The 21,396-nt window shown below is 39.2% G+C and overlaps 1 protein-coding gene and 1 long non-coding RNA gene across 5 annotated transcripts; one reads left to right on the top strand and one right to left on the bottom strand.

Moving 5' to 3' along the window:
- Positions 1-276: 276 nt before the first annotated feature.
- LOC105202382 (BAG domain-containing protein Samui) lies at positions 277-20,170 on the top strand. 4 transcript variants are annotated; one of them, XM_011170866.3, is made up of 4 exons: positions 8,999-9,281; positions 9,528-9,742; positions 15,232-16,755; positions 16,988-20,170. In XM_011170866.3, the coding sequence occupies exons 2-4, from the start codon at positions 9,668-9,670 to the stop codon at positions 17,387-17,389; spliced, it is 2,001 nt and encodes a 666-aa protein (XP_011169168.1). In that variant the 5' UTR covers positions 8,999-9,281; positions 9,528-9,667; the 3' UTR covers positions 17,390-20,170. The 4 variants fall into 4 exon arrangements, with proteins under 4 accessions (XP_011169165.1, XP_011169168.1, XP_011169167.1 ...); XM_011170865.3 differs by having other exon boundaries at positions 8,999-9,287; XM_011170863.3 differs by lacking the exons at positions 8,999-9,281; positions 9,528-9,742 and adding an exon at positions 277-1,197.
- Positions 7,322-14,438, bottom strand: LOC120359461. The gene is made up of 2 exons (XR_005576238.1): positions 13,053-14,438; positions 7,322-8,287 (listed from the first exon to the last, which is right to left on the bottom strand). It is a non-coding gene; the product is annotated as an uncharacterized LOC120359461 (long non-coding RNA).
- Positions 20,171-21,396: the final 1,226 nt, after the last annotated feature.

Raw genomic sequence — 21,396 nt, 5'->3', positions numbered from 1 at the left:
CTTTCCAAATTTTATACACATGTTGTGACAAAACTGAAAAAAGATCACGATTTTGCAATTATCTCAATCCAAACAATGTTTTTATAAATCTTTTTAAAATAGTTGACAAACGTTTTTATAAACGTTTATAAAAAGTAATAAGTTCTTATTTTATTTAAAAAAAAAAACGTTTATTTAATGAAAATATTATTTTATTGCTTTAAAAATGTTTATTTTAACACTTGAAAAAAAATTCTTTAATAATTAAATGAATGTTTTTAAAACAATTTGACATTAAAGGATACTTTTTCTCAAGTATCAAAAATCAAAATAAACGATTATCTAATGAAATAAGAAGGATTTAACCCATTACTTTTAACGTTTTTAAAAATGCTTTTTAAATGTTTTAAAAATATTTTTAAAAATTGCCGCTTTTGGAAAGTTCAACCAGCGCCCACCAGGTTTTTCTCGAATCGAAACGAAAGAAAGTATCGATCAGAGAAATCGATCAGTCGCGTGCCCAGCACAAATAAGTGCGACATTATACGAAGCATTTGCATCAGGCGCGGCAATTACTCGACGGAAACCTCTCCGTACGTAAGTACATATGCGAATGATTCATACACGTGGGCGCGCGCAAATTCATCTCGATGGCCCTTTTTCGAAGCCCATGCGCGCGGGCGACGCGCGACACGAGCGCGCACGCGCGTCCGAGCGAACTCGCCCTTTCAAATGCCACTGTCGGCGCAGCGCAGCGCAGCGTAGCGACGGCTCGTCGTCAGTGACGCGCGAACCCTCGCGCGGGAATGTGATCGTGAATTGCTACAGAGACGTTCCGCGAGCGTTCTGCGTACGACACTGTAAGAGAACGCGAAGGGGAAAAAAGCCGCACGATCTCACGCGAACTCGGAACAACTCGCTCTTGCGTCGCCGCTGAGACCGAGAGACGGAGAGGCGCGTCATCGCCAACGTCGTCGTCGTCGTCGTTTTTGACGTCCAGGCCAGGTCGAACGACGACCCGCTGCCGAGATGTCGTTTTACTTTCGCGACTCGCCGAAATTCGCGGACCGGCTGCGCGGCATGTCCGACGACGAGCTGCTGCGGGAGGTGAAGAAGCGTTTCAACGAGGAGAACGGGGACGACGGGACGTTCTTCGAGTCCCGTAGGCCCGCCGGCAGGGGCGACTCCTTCGACCGGCCCTTCCCACATTTCCCGAGGGTGAGTATTTTCCGCGAATTAATATTAAATGCTCGCGCTCTCTCTCACTGTCGCGCCTTCGCGCCCTTCCCTCGCTCGCTCGCATGCTTCGAATTCACGAGCGCGGTATGCACGCCGCGGAATGCCGCGGCGGCGTGCTTTCCCATGGACCTTTAGTCCTCCCTTCTTTAGACTTCCCTCTTATCCCCCCCCGATCGATCGATCACGTCGAAGGAACGGAATCGTTGCGTCGAGCGTTTAAGGACGTGTGCGTTGTATCTCGAAACATTAAGAAAAATATAAAAAATTATTACGTTTGAATATCTGTGCAAAATTAAAGCATAATTCTCCTAGATGTAACTTGCTTTTTATTTTTTTTTTCTCTAGTTCTTAGAGAAAATAGAAACTTAGAAAGAGATAAATTGATGTAAACGGACCTTACTGGTTTAAAAGCGCAATGTGGAATAATTTTAAATATTTGAAATAGGAATCAGAATTTTAGAATTAGTTGTCTCAATGAATACTGTAAATAAATAATAAATTATGTGGTGTCTTGTACGCGGCACATTTTATTCGTACCCATTGTGTTGCGTTTATGTTTAATTGAGAAAACTGAATGTAAAATTTCAATTGTTATTTTTAATATTTAATATTCTTGGCGAGAGATTCTTATCGTGCTTAATCTTAAGAATAAAAATTCGCTTGATGCTACATCGCACGTTGATTAATTGATCGCTAAATAGTTTAGGACACCTCCGCCGATAGGAGACAGGCGCTCTTTCGTAACAAAGAATCGCATGCGATGAATTATAATTAACGTATCCACGAAAGAGCCAGTAGCCTTTACTTACGCATAAAGTGAATTTTTATGGTCTTTTTGTGACGAGGTATTTTTAGTATCTACGAAGCGAGCTCTCTTGTACGAGCAAGTTTTCGTGATGTTTTATTAGAAAAAAAGAAAAACTCTTCAAATTTTCTTCAGCTCAATCTATAACTAAATTAAAAATATTGTGAGATTCGCCACAAATTTTCATTTTCTAATCTAAATCTGTCTGAGAAAATTAATAGGACAATACCATTTTATTCTAGAAAAAACAAAAATTTGTCTATTTAAAAATAAAATATTCACTTCTCGATAATAATTATAATTGTCAATTTTATTTTATGCTGCTTAGAAGAGTAATAGCATTGAATATAGAAATCTTTTCCATGGATGCGTTACTTTCGTCCCATATAAAATGAGATGTAGGTATCAATCGTGTAAATCAGAATTTTATATTACGTATCAGGTTCAAATTTTCTACGATCCATAGGTTATCGTTTATATTAATGATAGTTTATACATAGTTTTTTTACGTTGTTTACGCGTAATGTAGATTATTTATGTTTTACGCGTAAACATACAACTCTAGTGAATACGTTCTCAATGCCAGCGACTTCACGCGCGAAATTTAAATCGCGACAAACGCAAATCGGAGCACGTTCGCGCGCGCTGCGCCGAATTTCTTTATATTTATAGCGCCGTCCCAATTCTCTTTCTCGAGACGCAACGATCGTTTAGGTCGTTCGAACGAAGGTTCCGTCGTAACGACGAGCCTCACTTTTTCTCCGATTTGCCGATTTATTCCCGTCATCGCGATATTTTCAGATTCGTATATGCCAAGCGATTCGTGATCGCGCGAATCTCTCGATCGTTCAATTAGAATTTCTCTCTCAAATGCGAGTTCTCAAACGCAGGTAAATATTAATAGAATCGATCGAAGATCAAGTTTGTATTGACAAGCTCGTGATGAGCTCCGATATCTTGCCACTCAAAAACATTTCCATTGTCAATTGTCATTTTTACAAAGATTATTTGATCAAACTGCTCGTAACAGATCTGTTTATATCTTTTGCCTTTGGAGTTTATTTTATTGTCAGCAGGAAAGAGAAAGAGAAAAAGAATAAATTTCTCCAGTTTAATGTCGTGCCAAGAATATCCCCTAACATGATATCATACGAATATATGTACGATATTAAGATATTATACGAATATTCGTACGATATTATGAATATTCTAGAATCTTGTGTGCTATTAGGGTCGTAATGAGAGAGGGCGGAAGAAATAATGATCGTTTATACTTGAGACATTCTTCGGCCTGTCACTTGACCGAAAGCGTCTCTTTATCTCTGATCTCATCATTTCTAGAAAGATCACGCGGCTATTATCAAACTTATCGAGAGACACGACGTTTTATTCTTCTTTATTATAACGGCAACTTTATTTATAACGCAGACAAGTCAGAATTCATCAGAATTCTAATTATTCTAACAGTTTCACATACACGCGATCTTTGACAAGAAAAGTTGCTCACAGATCAAGACCTTCTTGAATTTCCCAACTTCATAGTGTGAAAGTATCTTCGAGCGGAAAATCAACTTACAGCCCCGATAGGCATATTGTGCAACTATTGCACAATAATGGCATCATGAATCCGATAAAATTGCAGTGTTATAGCGTATCATTTCAGCGCAATTATTGTAAATTTTTTAAAAATTATACGATTTTGCCTCATGCAGTTATAGCATAGTTGAAAGTTACATAACAATTCAAAGATCGACAATTCTATATCTGTGGTTACGTTTCTTTCTCAAATGGAGTGTGATATTTAAATTAATGCATCAAAAAATTATTAATAGCATTTAAATAAATAAATGATACAATTAATGTATATAAAAAAAAAAATTGCTTCCGGGTCTAGCAGACTCTGCCCGGATAAGGATTAAATGTAGGAATGAAGGAAAGAAATCTCCTCGATATATGACGGAGCTTGAATCGAGGGAACGAGTGCTTAGTCGGTCGTAGACACTTTCCGGGCATCCTTAGCTTCAATATTCCGCGAACTGAAAGGGAAAGCGTCTTTATCGCTTATCGCCGTTCGTGAATAAGCCTGAGAAGCGAGAGCAGCGTCGCGTCGTGTCTAACTGGACCCTCCCGAAATGAGTTTTTCGACGAAACATCGAGGGTAGGCCACCCCTATCGATCTTGGCTTACTCGGAAAGCAGTGTATTTCCGACCCTCCTATCCATGTGAGTGCATGCACGTGTGTCTGCGTGCCCTAGCTCGGGAGTCCTTTTAACGATGAGAGACATCTCTGACAGGGAATTCCGCAAGCTTCCACGGAAGGAAGACGGCAAAATTACGTTTGCTATACAAGTGTAACATTTATAATTGTGAGCAGATTTGCTCGTATATAACAAAAAAAATTATGTATTTGAAGTTTGTTTCTATATTGAATAAAATTAAAAATTAATATTTTTATTTTACGTTGAAACTGCTGCAATTAGATGAAACATTATCGAATAAAATTTATAGTATAAAAGTATTTTAAAGTACGCTTTCTAAGCTTCAAAATACTTTTGAAAAAAGTTGATACAATCATTTTTAGCAATAATATGGAAGTTATTTTGTAAAAGTTTATTTTTTTATAAAATATTTTTTAACATTAAAACTAAAGAGTTAATGGAAAAAAAGAAAAGAGAAAAAAACATGTACAGATCGTCGTTATGCGATTGTTCGCCTGTAAAACTTGCTTCCACACTTACGAAGGATACCATTAGTTGATTGTTTACAGTAGTAGTAATTATTTCAATAATTATTTTCAAGCGTAATTTTTTGTTATAGCATCTGCTTATAAATGTTAAACTTGCGCGTCGAACTATAGCTGTTTTTTCATATTCAATTTTTAAACGCATCCCACACTTGCCTGTGAAAATTCTGTCCATGTATATTTCCGGATGTTCAGAAAGATTGGATTGAAACGTGCAAAACTCGCAGTGAAATGTTCGTGAAAGAGAAATTCGCGGGGAGGCAGAGGAATCGCCACTCGATCGAAACCGATGAACTATCGATTGATAGTGTTCTAGGAAACGATAATGCTATGCTGTATGTTCTACGCGCGAAGTACGCTAATTGGCGCGTTGACAATGCGGAACAGGTGATTCGGTTATGTATAGCGGTGGGCCAGTGGAAGAGAAGAGAAAAGCATACCTCATTACATAAAGCGAATTGTCACGCCGCCGGTGTGTGTGTACGTATGTATGTGTGTATGTGTGTTCGTATTCCCCAGATGACTCTTTCCGTTGTCTCCCCTTCATAAGTTATCCTTTATCCTGACTCGAAAAGAAAAACTCACAATGATGCGTCATTTAACGTTCGTATTTGAAGTATCTCTATTCTTAAAGGAAATGTAAAAGTTCTTCAGACGAATGGTAAAATATACGAAGGGTATACGTCCTTGAATATTTTGCATTGTCAAGCTCTCGCATATCATTATAAAAGCAACGTATTATTGAACGTTAGGAATATCAATGTTTATTATAATAAATATTAAAGAATCAACTTTCAACCAATTTTCTTAAATTAAAGAATATTTTGTTATTTTTGATTTTTATTGTGTCGAAATTTATTATTTTAATATAAAACATAAGGTTAAAAAAAACAATTTTGTCTAATTAACCCATTTGAATTGCTTGATTTCAAAGTAAATGGCACATTAATGTATGAATCTAAATAATAAATTAAATTTGAATGAGATTTAATACATTTCTTGAATTAAATTGTTTAACTATATTATTTATAACAATCTAGAAATTATTAAAAAAGACTAAATGTAATTTTATTTTATGAATTTAATAGTGTACTCACTAAAAGAATGAATTACTATAAAAATAAAGAATATGATGAAAAGATAAATATTTCATGAAGATAAAGAAAATAATTGATAAAAAAATCAGAGTACTGCAAAATATTATCTTTCATACAAAGAATAGAATATTAATCTAAATAAATAGAAACGGTCAATAATAATCGCTCCTTCTAACGTTAAAAGAGATATTTCATCTGCAAATGCTCGATGATCTCCCCAGTAATTTATTATCGATGATTTGAAAGAAAAATTGGGAAATAATAGGGAAGATTAGAAAAATATATTTCTTTATAAAACACAACAAGTCAAAAATGTAGATAGAAATATTTAGCGTTTACATGTGTTTCTTCGTTTTTCTTTTATTTTTGATTGAAATAGCTAAAAGATAATATCGGTGATCTCGCGACCTGCGATGAAGTGCCGCGGAACCACGCTCGCATGTTGGCAATGATATTGTACACACGGTTAGCGTTATTTATACATTTAATGTATTAAACTTCGCCGCCGCGCATTGCACAACGAGAATTGCATAACGCAAAAAGTGCGCGATTGTCGCGTTTGCTCGGTTAACTTCTTCGACGATTTGGACGAATCCCGAGAGAGAGAAAGAGAGAGAGAGACGAGGGAGAAGAGAGAGCAATGTTCGCTAAAAATTCCAAAACTTTAAAACGCCTCTGTCTAAATCTCCTAGAGTAAAACATCATTAAAATTGAGTCAATGCAATTTTTCGAGTGATATGACACTCTAATAAAAGTGAAAATTTATTCCTACAAAGTGAAAATTAAGTATGTGCAATTTTTCAAGTGATTTTTTACTCTACGAGATTTAGAGAGCTCGCATTCATTTGACGATAATTTACAGGATTAGGTAGTAAATAGTTAAAATGTTATAAATTAAATAATAAGTTAAAAAGGCAATAACTTTTAATTTAATTTAATTATGTTGTAATGATTTAATTTTTAACTTTAATTATTTTTGAAATTATACAGAGACTTCAATTTATTAACTTTTTTCCTAAGTTAAAAATGTTTCTACGTAAAAAAAGATTGTTATGGGAAAAATACAATTTAGGAAATTTTTCTCTTAGCGCATGTATGTAAAATTATATATGAAAAGTATTTTTCCGAGTTAGTTTTTTGTTCATATAACTTTTAAGGCAACTGAATTAATTTTATAAGCCAATATAAGCCATTAATTTTAATTTAATTAAAAAATATATATTAATTTAGCCAACCTCGGTCATTTGTATAGAACGAGAAGGAAAACACGAGATTCCCTCGCAAATAATTATCTTTTGTAAGCTTCGAAACTCTTTTATAGCTTCGAAATTTGTAACAAATCTTTATTGATGCCGTTCGATTCGCTCATTAATGGATTAAGCGAATTTTACGCTGTGCGCCGTTGTGCGTGCGTTCCCTTCCCCTCTTTTTTTTCTTCTTGCCCCCTCTTTTTACTCCTCCTCCTTCTCCTCCTTCTCCTCCTTCTCCTCCTCCTCCTCTTCACTCTACCATCGAATGAATGAGCCTTTCGCCGGCTCGCGCTGGACTCGCGCGACCTCCTCGCGTCTCATGCGCTCCTGGCATCGCTATCGATCACCGTAGATCATCGATCGTCATTATCGATGATCCCACGAGCGATCGAGACACGCGCGACTCGCATCCGACTCGCACTCGTTCGCTCGAAACTTCTGTTTATCGTTACCACGTTATTACGCCAAGTTATGTCATTCTCATTCGCGGATGATCCGCGTCATAACACGTACACGCGTGTGCACGATGCGTACCGCGAGCCCCGCCGTTTAGGGTTACGCGACGAATATCGCCGCCTCGGCCGGTAATTTTTCGTCGAACTCGATCGTTATTCCGCCGCGCATAGCTGCGCGATTCACTCATCGCTATATATTTCTCGTGTCGCCGCTGTTTTCTTTCCTAATCGAACGTGTCCGTTTTTTTCCGGAATGCTATGCACTCCGAGGGAACGCGCTCAAGGTAGCCTCCGAATGCAGTATATTACGCTTTTCGCGATCGATCATGCGTGTGACCCAGTGCGCTCTCGGGGGTCCTTTCGCTCACGCCTAAAAATATGGGTCACACGTCTCTTTTCTTCTCTCTTTCGTTTTTGATCGCTCGTAGCTCGCTCGTTCGTCCTTAGGTCTGTTTTTTTCAACCGAGCTCCTTTTGCTCCATTTGTCTTCCTCTTTCTTCTTTTTATGTTAAAGAGGGAAGGAAGAAGGATGAATGATGCTGGCTAAAAAAAAACCTCTGCTCGTTTCTGCACTTTTTATGCCTAGAACAAGACGATGCCTCACACGCTTCGGCAAGATGAGAAGCGGAGTTGCAAAGAGCGACCGAGACGAATGGATTCTCCTCGTCGTCTCGTATTTTTTCCTTCTCATATGGAACAGGATCTCACAGCTCACTATACTGCAAAAACATTGTTATTTTGCGTATTGCAATGTAATGTTTCAGAAGTACTAATGTTTTAACAAATGTTGTTAAAATGCAGAGTTGTAATATGATTTTAATAATGTTGCAAAAATGTTTTAAATATTTTTTTTTAAAGTGGACATTTTATAAGCGCTGCTACAGCAGTATTGCAGCAATATTTTTACAATGTTGAAAGATTGCAATGAAATATTACTGTAATGTTTGTACGATTTTTCTGACCCTAACAGCACGAGATGTCATATGAATATTCTAGAATATTCTAGATATCGTACGAATATTCGCACAATATTGTAATATTATAAGTATATACGTAAAATATCACGATATTCGTTCGATATCTTGTGCTGTTAGAGTACGAGTTTACTTATTTTAATTTTTAGGTCTGAAATGTCTTTTATTTACATCAATTTACAGGAGGAAAGAAGAGATACAGCTATCTCTCTCTCTCTCTCTCAATGTTTTGAAAGCAAATCGAATGAAATGAACTGTAAGAGATATTCAACGTATTATGACGTAACGTAAGCACTTCCGCGTTTTCTCGCGTTCGAGAAGTGTCGAGAAGTTAGGCGCGTGAGAAGCTTCTAGTGAATTCTCGCACCTACTCGGTCGTCATCGGCCGTTTCCGCCCGTGCTCGCCACGTGGTCACGTGGCAACGCGCAGGCGGCCCACACGTAATCGAGCATTTAAGTTGTCCCGCGGCCCGCGCGCTGTCAGTCTCGTTGTCAGTCGCACTTGTGGCGGTTTACGCACGCGATTACGGTGAGACGCACGTGCGCACGTATTTTTCTCTTTTTATTTCGCATTTCCGCGAACGACTGCAAGAGAACGACCTTGAAAAAATACGGCCGACGAGGCGAACGAGAAAGAGACGTAAGAACCGGAGTGTATTGCGGCCCGTCGCTTATGTAATCGCGGCCGGAGGCAGTGGAGGCGCGAGGAGGAGACGAGGAAAAGCACCGAGAGAGAGAAGTACGTGTGAGTGTCAGCTATCACGAACAAACGAGCTAGAGAGTGTGAGTGAGAGAAAGAGATACGTATCTGTAGATCGAGAGTGTATGAGAGCGAGAGAGTGAGGGAGTAAAAGAGAGAGACAGAGTGAGAGAACGCGAGGAGATTTCGAGAAAAATCTCGCGGCAGCTTTTTCTCGACGTCTTCGAATCGCGCTTTCGAGAGCCGCTAAAAAAAGATTCTGTGTGCAATATATTTCCGGTGAAGGAAAGGGAGAAAAAGAGGAAAAGAGAAAGAATAAAAGAAGGAAGGAAGGAAGGAAATATCTAGAGACCGCCGGTGCAAGCGAGAGAGTGCGTGTCAGGTATCCAAAAACGGACGCGGGCAGAAACGAACGGGTCCAGAAAATGGACTCGCCTGTCATCGTGGACGCAGCATCCAAATTCGGACGAGAGATCGATCTGGACCGCTGCTCGTTCCCCGTAAGTGCACGTTCTCCACCTCTGTCTTTTTCTTTTTCCTTTTTTTTGGCGTTATTTTTTTTTCGCGACGCGAAAGATTTCTCCGTGCTCCAAGTTGCTGTCATTTGCTCCGAGAGAGAGAGTGAGAGAGTGAGAGAAAGAGAGAGCTTGTGTGTCTCGCTAGCTCCTCGAAGGTGTTAAGTTCGAGATTCGCGCTCCTTCCTACCTAAAAAAATTTCACGAACGACGATTGGATCGTCGACGATAATACAGGCTCGTTTTATTACAGCTGAACTTCTTGCTTGCGGTTTCTCTTTCCTCTTTTTCTCTCCGACGTGAATTGAAGCTGAAGAAGTTCAGTTGAAAAGAACCGGTCCAATGTTTTCGTGCGCAAATATTGTACGTCATAGATATTACTTCATCATCGCCGCCTAAGAGTCTCGAACGCAAATAATATGTGACAGACGTGTCCTATATAGCACAAACCTCCTAGCGACGTCGATGTGACGTTCCAAGAACGTCCGTACGCCCTAGGGATGTCTACACTTTTAGGGACATCCGTATGTCCTAGGGACGTTCTCGGGATATCCCTCGAATAAAGTATGCTGCCTGGGATGAATCTTTTCTTTTTCTTGTTCTTTCTTTTGAATACCGCGTCTTCGAGAAGACACGATCCAGACTTTAATGAAATCAGCGAGATATTTCCATACGTTCTACTCGAACGTTCTTCCTGCCGATATATGGACCCCCGCGTCTCTTCTCCCTCCTTCTTCGCCCATCCGCCACCGCTCGTCGCATTCCGCGTTTCGAGATCGCGTGGAAATCAGAAATAGCATTCGCGCCGTATTTTTCGCGTTCTCACGTCGTCGCGTTCGCACAACGGCGCGTCGCGACAAAATGCAAAAAAAAAGAGAGGAAAAAATAAGAAAGATATTATCGTCGAGTCACGACGTTCGTCGAGAAGTTTCGTATTTCATTGTTATAATTGCCGTAAAAGTTTTAGCCTGTAATTGAATCGATAATATCTCGGCGAACTCAAAACGACGAAAAAGGAACGACCGTTTGCGTATCGTGTACATGCATCGCCGAATTATCGCGAGCACGATCGCGGATGATGTGCGACTGTCAAACGCATAGCGCACAGCAGTCGTGATGTCACGAAACCCATTTAGACGCCGTTATTATCGCGGCCGACACCGCTAAAGCCCATGTCAGACCGCGCAGGAGATTGAAGATTAGAATTTGATCAGCCAAGTAATTTTAATCCGTTTTGTTCTGATTGGTTTAATTCTAATTTTAATTTATTATCACATGATATAATTTGTGTTTGTAATCTTAAAATATATATTTATACTTGTTATTTTAATATTGTAACAAGCGAATCAAAGATCCAAGAAATCTTTTTCTGGGTGTGTATTGTACGAATATATTTTGTTAATATTATTATTATTGTCAATAATAATTATTCGTAATCCTCAATCTCCAATGTGGTCTGATACGAATTTTAAATTGAGTCTAAACAGAAATCATGGTATCAAAGTGACTCGAAAATGATTAAGTATCATCAATCTCTTTTGATCAGTCACGATTCATTTTAACATCATTTTGACGTTATCGTAGCCTGCTGTTCTGTTTGAAAGGCTAGCGAAGGAAGGATCTTGGAGTTCGACTAATCGGATAACTTTAATTTCAGGCCTATTGGTCGAATTCTAATCTCCAATTCGCAATCTTTAATCTCGCATTCGCAATGGTCAATCTCCATAGTCTGATACGGGCTTAACGAGCAACGCGACGTTACGTCAAAAGGCGCGGCGTGACGTCACGCCGGTCACGTTATCAGATACCTTCCTACGCTCGATACCGACCGCATGATTAGGTGGCGGGATCGCCGATATAGGTACGCCGAAGAGAGGAAGGGGGACGAGAATGAAGAGTAACGAGGGGGGATATTACCTCATACGGTTGACTCTTTCTACAAGCGTGCTCCGATTCTGAACACGTCCTAATGACGTTTCTCCCTCGTTCGCGTTCGCGCTCTGGAACGCGACGGATAGTTCTCGCATGCGTGCGTGGGCGTATTTGCGAGTGCTTCAACGAAGACAGAGACCGAAAGACGCGAAAAGAAACGAGACCGAGCGAGACCATTTCCCCGTATGATATCACCCGGTGGAAATAAAAGAAACCTTTAAATGAGAAGAGGCAGAGAGGAGGAAGATGCGAAAATGTGTTTCCATTTTCCTCGAGAGAGAGAGACCGGAATGGCGAGGGCGTTCTGGCGTCTAGTCGTCTATGATGATAAGCAAGCGTAGCAGGATTAATGTCCATTTCCACTACATGTAAATTAAGTTTAACCTGGGCTTAACTTACCTTTTTTTTCTAAGAATTAGAAATTTAATTGTTTTTCTAATTCCTAGAACGAGATTAATCTACATTGATGGAAATGGTCATTAGAGTGACTTAATTCCGATTAACTTGTGTCCATTTCCATCAATGCAAATGAATTCATTTTTTTTCCGATTCTCAGAACTAGAAAAGGGCAAAGAGTAGAATAAAAATCGAGATTAATCTGTATTAGTAATTAAAGTTAATCTATATATGTCTAACCAGAAAGGGAATTACAACGTTACAATTTTCTATAATGGCAATAGTAAGGCCAGGTTTGGCATAGTCACTTTTGACAATCAGCTTGTACATTACGTATTACTCACTGAAAAATACTAACTTGTAACTTTACTCGTTACGTAACGAGTCAAAGTAACGCATTATCTTTGCTTTACTTTTGCTCGTTACGTAACAAGTTAACTAAAGAATTATTTTTTTCAACTCTCTAAGTATCTTGTAAAGTGAAACGTTACTGTAAAAGAGTGAAAATTGAGCCTGTCCAATTGTTCAAGTGATTCATCACTGTACGAGATTTAGAGAGAATGAGTAACGTACAATGACAGTGAGTTACTGATCAAAAGTGATCAAACTATTCCAGTCCTGGCTTACCACTATCGTTATGAAAAATTGTAAAGTCATTACCAAATGGTTATTATAAAAAAAAGAAATAAAAGTAATAGTGGCTCGTTACTTGTAACGCGTTACTTTCCATCTCTTAATTTTGATTAATTTATGTAATTAATTTCCATTAATGCAGATGAACTTTGATCTATTTCCAATTCTTAGAAAAAGACAAAGACTAAGTTAAACTGACAATGAGATCAAAGTCAATCTACATTGATAGAAATGGACGCACAAGTGTAAAAAAATCTATATTTGAATTGAAGGCGTTCTTTCTCTCTCTGTAAATTAATTAAAAGGATGTATTAGTATTCGAGCATGATGTTACCTTATTGCGGGTCATTTTCGGGGTTGACACGTGAACAGTTAAGGATCTAATGGATATACGATCCCTGCAAAGTAAATAAAAAAAACTTCAAATTTTTTTCCTTGTTTCATTGTTATTATTATTTTCATTAGAGCACATGTTCACTTTTAATTGAAATAACTTTTTATCCAGATCGAAAATTGCTGCGAAATTTTTTCTATTACTCGCAAATGCAACATAAAACAATCTGTAATCGTAATTTTCTTAATATTTTGAGAAATATCCTACACGTCCTTAACGCAACGGTGGCGTGCTGGCCAGGGTCAGCCGGGCCGAAAATAGGAAAATACGATTATTGGTCGTAGGTGCGCGTGTATAAGCGGTTCACCCGGTTCTCACTCTCGTTTTCTCTCTGTCTCTGTCCTTTCTACCGTCATTTTTTTTTCTTATTTTCTCTTTCTTTCTCTCGTGTGCGTCCCGCGTATGGTTTTCTTATGACGTGCGTCCACACCGCGACCGCGCTAAGTGGAACGACGACGCGACCTCGATTCACCGCAGGAAGAGGAGAAGAAGGAGAAGGAGGATTCGTCACCTCGTGCCCGATTACGCGAATTTCCCCTTCGGCGCCCTTGCTCGCGTTCGTCGGATCGAAGTCGATACGATTGAATGTCACGCGCAGCTGTCACCGTTAGGGTGATTTCAAGCGAACTCTAATTAACTTGCTCACTTTAATTCAACTGGCAGAATTATTTATCCTAAACTTTCTAACTCTTGAATTCGTCATTCTTAATTTAATCTTTTCTTAATCTTGTGTTAAATAACAAAAAAAAAATTAATTTTTTCATTTATATTGGCAAAATAGTACTGCTCGATAAATTGATCAGAATTTGATCGAAGTCACTCTTAGATTCGTTTGCATTCATAGATTAACTTTAATCTCGGTTTAACTTATTTTCTATTTTTTTATTTCTCATTTTTAGAACCTAGGGAAAATAGAAAGTAATGTTAAAGCGAAATTAAAATTAATTTACATTGATGTAAATGGGCCTTAATTCTTTGGCGAACCCGATGTAAGTCGGGGATTCATCGAATTTGATTATCTGCATTACTCTGCACGCTAAAGGCTTGCATTCAGATAACTTCATGCATAGCAATCGCATGCACCACTGTGAAATTATACAGACTACCGAATTGCTAAAAGCGCATTCGGCGAACATGCACTGGCTCTCTTTACTCGCTATAAAAGATCTGTTTGTGTAGTTTGAAAAATTTTGCATTTAAAACGAGATAAATATACAGTGGTCATAAAAATAGAACCACTGAACAAGGAAAACAATAATTATAAATAAAAATACTAAAATGAATTAATTAACATTAATTGAATCATTGAAAATTAACTAAGTTAAGTTAATATTTATTAATTTTTTTATTAGTTATTATTTAACTTTGAATAATAAAATGTTCAACATATATTCTGCTAAAACTGTAATAATATTAAGACTGATATATAACCGATAAAAATATTTATATTGTGTTCTTATTAAAAAATAACTTCCTGTATGACAGCTTTTAGCATGCATTAGCGCGTGGTACAAGCGAATTTGCTCACAATCAGTGTGAACATTTTTAACCTTGGAATGCTTATGTACTTATATTTTTCTTACATTAACACTGTTCCGGGTAAAAATTTATTTACGTAATTAAAAACTTTTTACATTTTTTATGTCTAGATTACAAGATGTTAAAATAACTGAATTAACATTACTATGAATCCTATCAAATATTATTTTAATCATAATATCAAAATTTTAATAATTTTAATAACGAAAACTTGAATTATTAAACTTCAACTAGCATTTGGGTGAAAGATAAAAATTTATCCGTACTAGTATTCCAGGTTTAATGTTTTCCTCTTTCAGGTTAAATATTTTGCGATTGAACATTATACGTAGATATTCGTTTTCTCACACGATTGTTGATGGAAGAGATGCATTCGGTTTTTAATCGATTAGTTCAATATACATTGCGTAAATTGTTTTTCATTTTTTAACCTACATTTTATCTTTCGCACGTGTCAAACACCTGTCAGACAGTTCCAGGTCACGATCTCACGATGCGATCGAGAATAATCTAGTCGTCAATGTACAAGTAATTGAACATCAGCGTCGACCTAATCAGATTTTTATGTCTATCCCCGTAGGGTTTCCCGTTCGACGACGACGCCGACGGAGTTTTTGAACGGCCACGTGGCGACGGAATCCGCGCGCACCTGGACGACCTTGCAGCGCGCCATCCCGAGCTCGCCGAACATTTGCGCGGTCCGCCTTGGCCGTTCGGCGGTTCCTTATTGCGCGACCGCCGCCGCCGCCGCCGCGGCTCCGGTGGTAGCAACAACGACGACCAGCAGCAGCAACAGCAGCAAAGTCAGCAGCATCAGGTGGACGAGGACGCACGTAGCCAGGCGAGCGGTAGCAGTGCCGCGAGTGGTGCGAGTGCCGTCAGCTCCCACAGCGACACTGGTCGCGAGCACGACCTGACGTCATCGTCCGCGATACCGCAGTACGGACTGCGCAACACGGTGGACATAGGTCAGCAACAGCGACGCCGCGACATGGAGATGAGTCCGGAGAAGGACGAGCGTGGTCAGCGTTCTATGTCAGCACCGCCGGAGAATTGGCAGCAGCAACAGCAGCAGCAGCCGCCACAACCGCAACAAGGCCAAGATCCTGGTCAAGGCCAAAGATTCGTGTCTCGAGTAGATATCACGCCGCAGCACAATCAGCAACAGCAACGCGCCCAGTCGCCTAGTAAACCAGCCAGCAACGTCCGACACATCCCCATCTTTGTGGAGGGTCGCGACACGCCGGTGATACCAAAGGTCGCGACCGACGACACACCGTCGTCCACCTTCCAGCATCATCAGCGACAGTCGCCACCGCCGTCGCATAACTTCGACAGATCGTCGCCGCCAGCGCATCACTTCCACAGACCGTCGCACTTTAACGAACGTTTCAGTCGGCAGCAGTGGCCACCGTCGCATTTCCAGGAGTTCTACAAGCCGTCAAGCTTTGAACAGCCAATGCGACGGCATCAGTTTCAGCAGCAGCAACAGCAGCCCCAGTACTATTATCAGCAACAGCCTCAGCAACAGCCTCAGCAGCAGCCTCAGCAGCAGCAACAACCTCAATATCAACATCAGCAATATCAGCAGCCTCAGCAACAGTCTCAACAACCTCAGTATCAGCAGGAACAGCAGCAACAACAGCAACAAGAAGAAACACCGAAACCAAAGCCGGTACCAAAGGATCCCCTGGAGAAAGTTGCTCAGGTGCAAAAGGAGGTGGACGATTTGGCCGAGCTGGTACGACGTTACGTCGGCAACTCCCGGCAGGACAAGGAGTACATGTATCTAGATGAGATGCTGACGCGCGAATTAATCAAACTGGATGACATAGAGACAGAAGGCCGGGAGAACGTACGGCAGGCGCGTAAAAACGCCATCAAGAGCATACAGGACACTATCAGCCTGCTGGAGACGAAAACCCCACTCGTCAATCAGCAAGAGCAACCCACCGTGCGCGAAGAGATCAAAAAGTCCGCTGAGAAGGATCAGCAGGGAGAAGAGATCTCGCAAATCTCTGAGCCTATGGAGATAGATGCGAAGCAAGAGAAACTTAGTAACGAGCCGATACCGCTTCCGCCTGCGCCATCGTCGCCGACGAAGGTGAGAGATCGCGAGTGTTGATACAGTGTTGTTAAGACACAAGAGACTTCGTCAGCTGTAAAGGAAATTTTATTTGAACAATTTGTTTTATTTGCCAAATTACATTTTATCTTTAATTTATTTATTTATTTTTTTGTTTAGGATAAATTATTTTACGATTATGATATCTATCATGAATCGTATTATATTAATTTATTTTATTAGTTTGGTGCCTTGTTTCTTTTTTTTGTAGACGAAAGTGGAATCTTCGGAAAGTAAAAGTGCGGCAACGGCTGCCGAATTCGCGAATCAAAGCGTTGTTGCTCCTGCCGCGCAGCAAGACAACGAACAAAAAACAGAGAATCCAGCGGCGGACAATATGGTCGCGCTAACGTCGACAGAATCAGCGAAATGTACGGACGAAGCGAGTAAGGAATCAAAAACGAATGAGGGAAAGGATGGAGAACAACAAAAGGACGTGTCGCTAACGACAACGGAGGGAAAGACGGAGGTGACGGACGGACAGCGGAGCTCGCCGAGATTGCAGAAGAAGGCGAAGAAGACGAAGAAGAAGGAGCAACCACAGCAGCCGGTGTCGGAGCAAGCGATTCCGCTGCCGCCGCCGCCGCCACCGCCAACGGAGACCGCGAAGTAAAAGCAGAACGCTGAAGAAGTGTCGTATAGTCGAAACGTGGATCCTGATGTGATCACGACTCGACCCGAGAGTCAGCGGATGAGAGAAAGAAAGAAAATCTCGTAGGTCGTAAAGAACAAAGATCGGCTGGAAAGGGAGTGAGTTGCGAAGAAACGCCGACGATGAAGAAAGAAGTTTCGGAGGACATCGAATTGTCGCAGACACTGCGAAGTGGCCGAACGCTCTGCTACCTTTTTTTTCCCCGTACTGGAGTCAAGTTAATCGCGTTTGAGCCGAGCAACGAAATCGAATCCCTCGGTTCCGCGAGTCATTCGTCACTTGCCTTAGGACGAGGCCTTCCTTCTTTTTATAGAATAATCGCAAGCAAGAGAACGAACTGGAGCGGCGCCGTCCGTAAGTTTGTTGGCTTCCTCAGAGAAACGGCCCTTCGCTTTGAAACTTTTAAGACGTGGCCGCGCGTTCCGTCATATTTTTTCAACGTTAAAAGAGAATCTACACAGGAATACGCGCGGCGAGCGATTTCTTTTCTCTGTCGATGACATGTAATCCTCACCTTTCTTCTAATTTATTTATGATTTGCGAGCACGTGAATGATTGTGAGATAAATGGAGATATCGCATCTGGCTCGCAAAATGGCACTCGAAGAGTCGCATCGCGCGAGTCCAGACGCATAACTTCGAGGACATCCTACATAAAACAAAGAGACATAGTTTCGTTATATATTTCATCTATCGAGCCGACCAATTTTTCACCTTATGCCGCAGGCATACGCTTAAAGTAACTTGCGTGCAAAGTTGATAAAGAGGAAATTTTTGCAAGTTGCAGAAGAGATTATAAAATTTCGGTTTTCCTTCATCATACCTCTCGCTTTTCACGATACAGGAAATTTGGTCTGCTTGGCAAGTATATAACTTTACACTCGGTATAGCATCACGTAGAGCGTGTACGTGAGGCGAGGATAAGTTAATATTGATTTCTAATTTATTGTATGCCTGCTCGCGAGATGATCTCGCGTCCGCGAGTGTGTTTGTTGTTGACGCTAATAATTTTCCGCGTATCGCGCGCACATCTGCCGATACAAAGTGACACTGATGTGTGTACGTGACGCATGTGCACGTACAAACTTTAGAGTCATGAATGTCCAGCGAGAACACCGTTGTGTGCGCACCGTCCCTCGATTCCCCTTACCTTCCTACACTTATCCCAATCACAAAATGTGTTCCGCGACGTACATAAAATGCGTGCGTATTTTAGTGCAAATTAGAGTCAATTCTATTTTAACAGATGTTTAGAAGTTGCCGAAACGTAGGTAGTTTTTACGGTACATCGTAAGCGATCGTAGTGCTGATTGCACGCTGGTTCTCCGAGACCATCCAAATATTTTTGTACTCCGACAAAAAAAAAGGAATGTATTTTTTTAACAATTTCAGTTTCCAGCAGAATATCGTAGAATAGGTTTATAAAAATCTAAATACAAATCTGTTTGTTAAATTCAATAAACTCAAAATAGAGATGTTTAAACAAAGAGAAATTCAAAAGAATGCTGTGTTAATTGATTTGGTGCGCTTCGTCACTTCAAGGCGCATTGGCCTAATTGGGTTTTTTTTTATAACTCGGTATCAAGCGCAAAGTTTATTCTCTGCGCATTTCAATTAGTGCTGTAGCCAATTTAGAAAGAGAAATGTAACTTCGACCATCTATTGCCTTCTCTCTTTAACACTAGTGAAGAAGAGATACCTTCAAATTAGATTGTAATTGAGATAAAAGGTTTGTTTTTTATTGCTGCACTGGACTCTCCGCATTAGAACTTCTCTTGCTGTCGCCAAATTTTGAACATACATCTGTTCCGCGTCAAATGCAGAAAGCGTGGGCCAGTCAGCTATAAAAAACAGATCTAAACTGTGACTATGAGAACATCTGTAAAACATTGTACACTTTCTTTCTAATGGATTCAATATTACTGCTTCTGAGAGAATACATGATCTTTATATTAATTATATTATTCTTTATAGGAATCGAAATGATGAAAAAAACCGGCCACGTTTTTGTTAAACGGAAATCTCAACTTTGTTTTCCTCGAAGAATCCACGCGGGGTTTGTCGCGGGACACCCTGTATATAGCGCTCCAGATTTAGCATCCGTTTAGAATTCTCAAAGCGTTTCGGATACGCGATGCTTGAGAAAAGTAAATTCGATTCGTCCGCGATATGAACCTTGAGTGTATTCGAAGGTCCATATACGGGAATTTCGGAGTGTCTCAGGGAGAAAAATTTCTTCTTCCATTGCCTCCTTATATTTGTCCCTTTTACGGGGAGTCGCGAAATGAGGGACGGACAAGGGCAACGCATTATTTCTTTCGGTTTCTCGTTCATAGTGTGATACTTCGTTTATCCTCACTTTCTGTTCTCTCCCTTGCATCTATATGACATTTCGTTCGCGTATCTGTACTGACACTATTTTCTAGCCGGAAATTTTGTATTTTTTCTGATACGAATAATGAGCGCAGATGATTGTGTGTATATGTATACGTGTGTATGTGTGTGAGAAAGAGAAAAAAAGAAGTGCGTCTAATAAAAAAAAATATATATACATATATGAAAGTGTGTGACTATTTTACGAGATTGATCAGTGAAAATACAAAGCCTGCTCTATCTTACGACCGTTTCGTTTATTTCCCTGATAATTACATCAAAAGTGCGCAACTGATTCTGTGAATAAACATTTAAATTATTATTAATATGTAATTATTATGATTATGTATTATAATTATTTTAAATCAAATTATTTTAAGTGAAATTTCAATATATTGTACTGTAATTGTCAAACTGAGCAATTTGTTTTATATCGTTTCATCATGTTACTCTATTACCGTACATTATTTTATTTTATATTTTTTATTTCTCTTGTGACTTTTAATATCACACATTTATCTCTTTATTTGAATGTAAGTTATACACTGAGAGAAAAAAGTATCTTAAAAAATTTACTTAATACAAAAAAATTATTTAGTGGTTCCTAATAACTTAATTTACTTGCAGTTAAATTAAAAATTTCTTAATTGAAATATGTAAATAAATGAAGAAATAATTTTTAATCAAATTTTTTTTTAGTTCCAGACAATATTTACTGTTAGATTATTTTTATATTTAAAATAATTTTTAAAAACAGCTTTTTTAATTTAAGAAAATAATTTAATCAAGTTTAACAACTTTTTAGCTTATTTGTAAAATCAGTATTTAAAAACATAAAATTATATATTTAACGTAATATGTTTATTTACTCTCTCTTAAAAGTAAATATTTTTATTCAAAAAGAACAAATACTTGTATCAAAATATATACAATGGTTCTAAAAAAATGTATTTTTTTCATTAAAAATTTTTTTCTCTCAGTGTAATATGTTAACAGTCCCCTGTATCTCTATCTTGACAATTGACAGAAGCAATTCGAAAGCGCGACAGAAATGATAGCACGCTATCGGTATCTGCTACCGCTTATTTCACTACGTTCGATTGTGATAAAAAATATTTGCTTTCTGCGGATTTTTGCGCAACATGAAAATTGCGGCCACGAGTACCAATGACCTACTAGTAACAACATCCGCCATACGCAGCTGTTGTCACACTCACTGCCAAATTCTTGCGAATTGTTTGCATTTGACGCATAAGATTTAGCTGTCATCGGGGAAAATCCCCGTGGTCGAGCGTACGGCACAGAAAGAAAACATTCTCGGGCATTAATTGTTGATACTTCTCGCGAACATTGTTGTTATAAAGATGATTGGTGCAAATCGGTATAGGAATATCTTCACGCGGTTGCGAGTGGACGCAGAAAAAATACACAAAAACGTTCTCCCCTCGCATACCTCATTCGCGAGAATATCAAAATGCAATTTCAATCAATGGAAAAAGAATATATTTTGATTAATCCTCCTGCTGAAAATTTTTCTCAGAAATTTCAATATAGTTTTTTTAGAATTTTTACTAGTTATACAATATATTAATTTAT

This window comes from Solenopsis invicta, chromosome 13 (assembly GCF_016802725.1).
Source record: "Solenopsis invicta isolate M01_SB chromosome 13, UNIL_Sinv_3.0, whole genome shotgun sequence".
Taxonomy (NCBI): Eukaryota; Metazoa; Arthropoda; class Insecta; order Hymenoptera; family Formicidae; genus Solenopsis; species Solenopsis invicta.
This window is presented reverse-complemented; position numbering and strand designations above follow the sequence as displayed.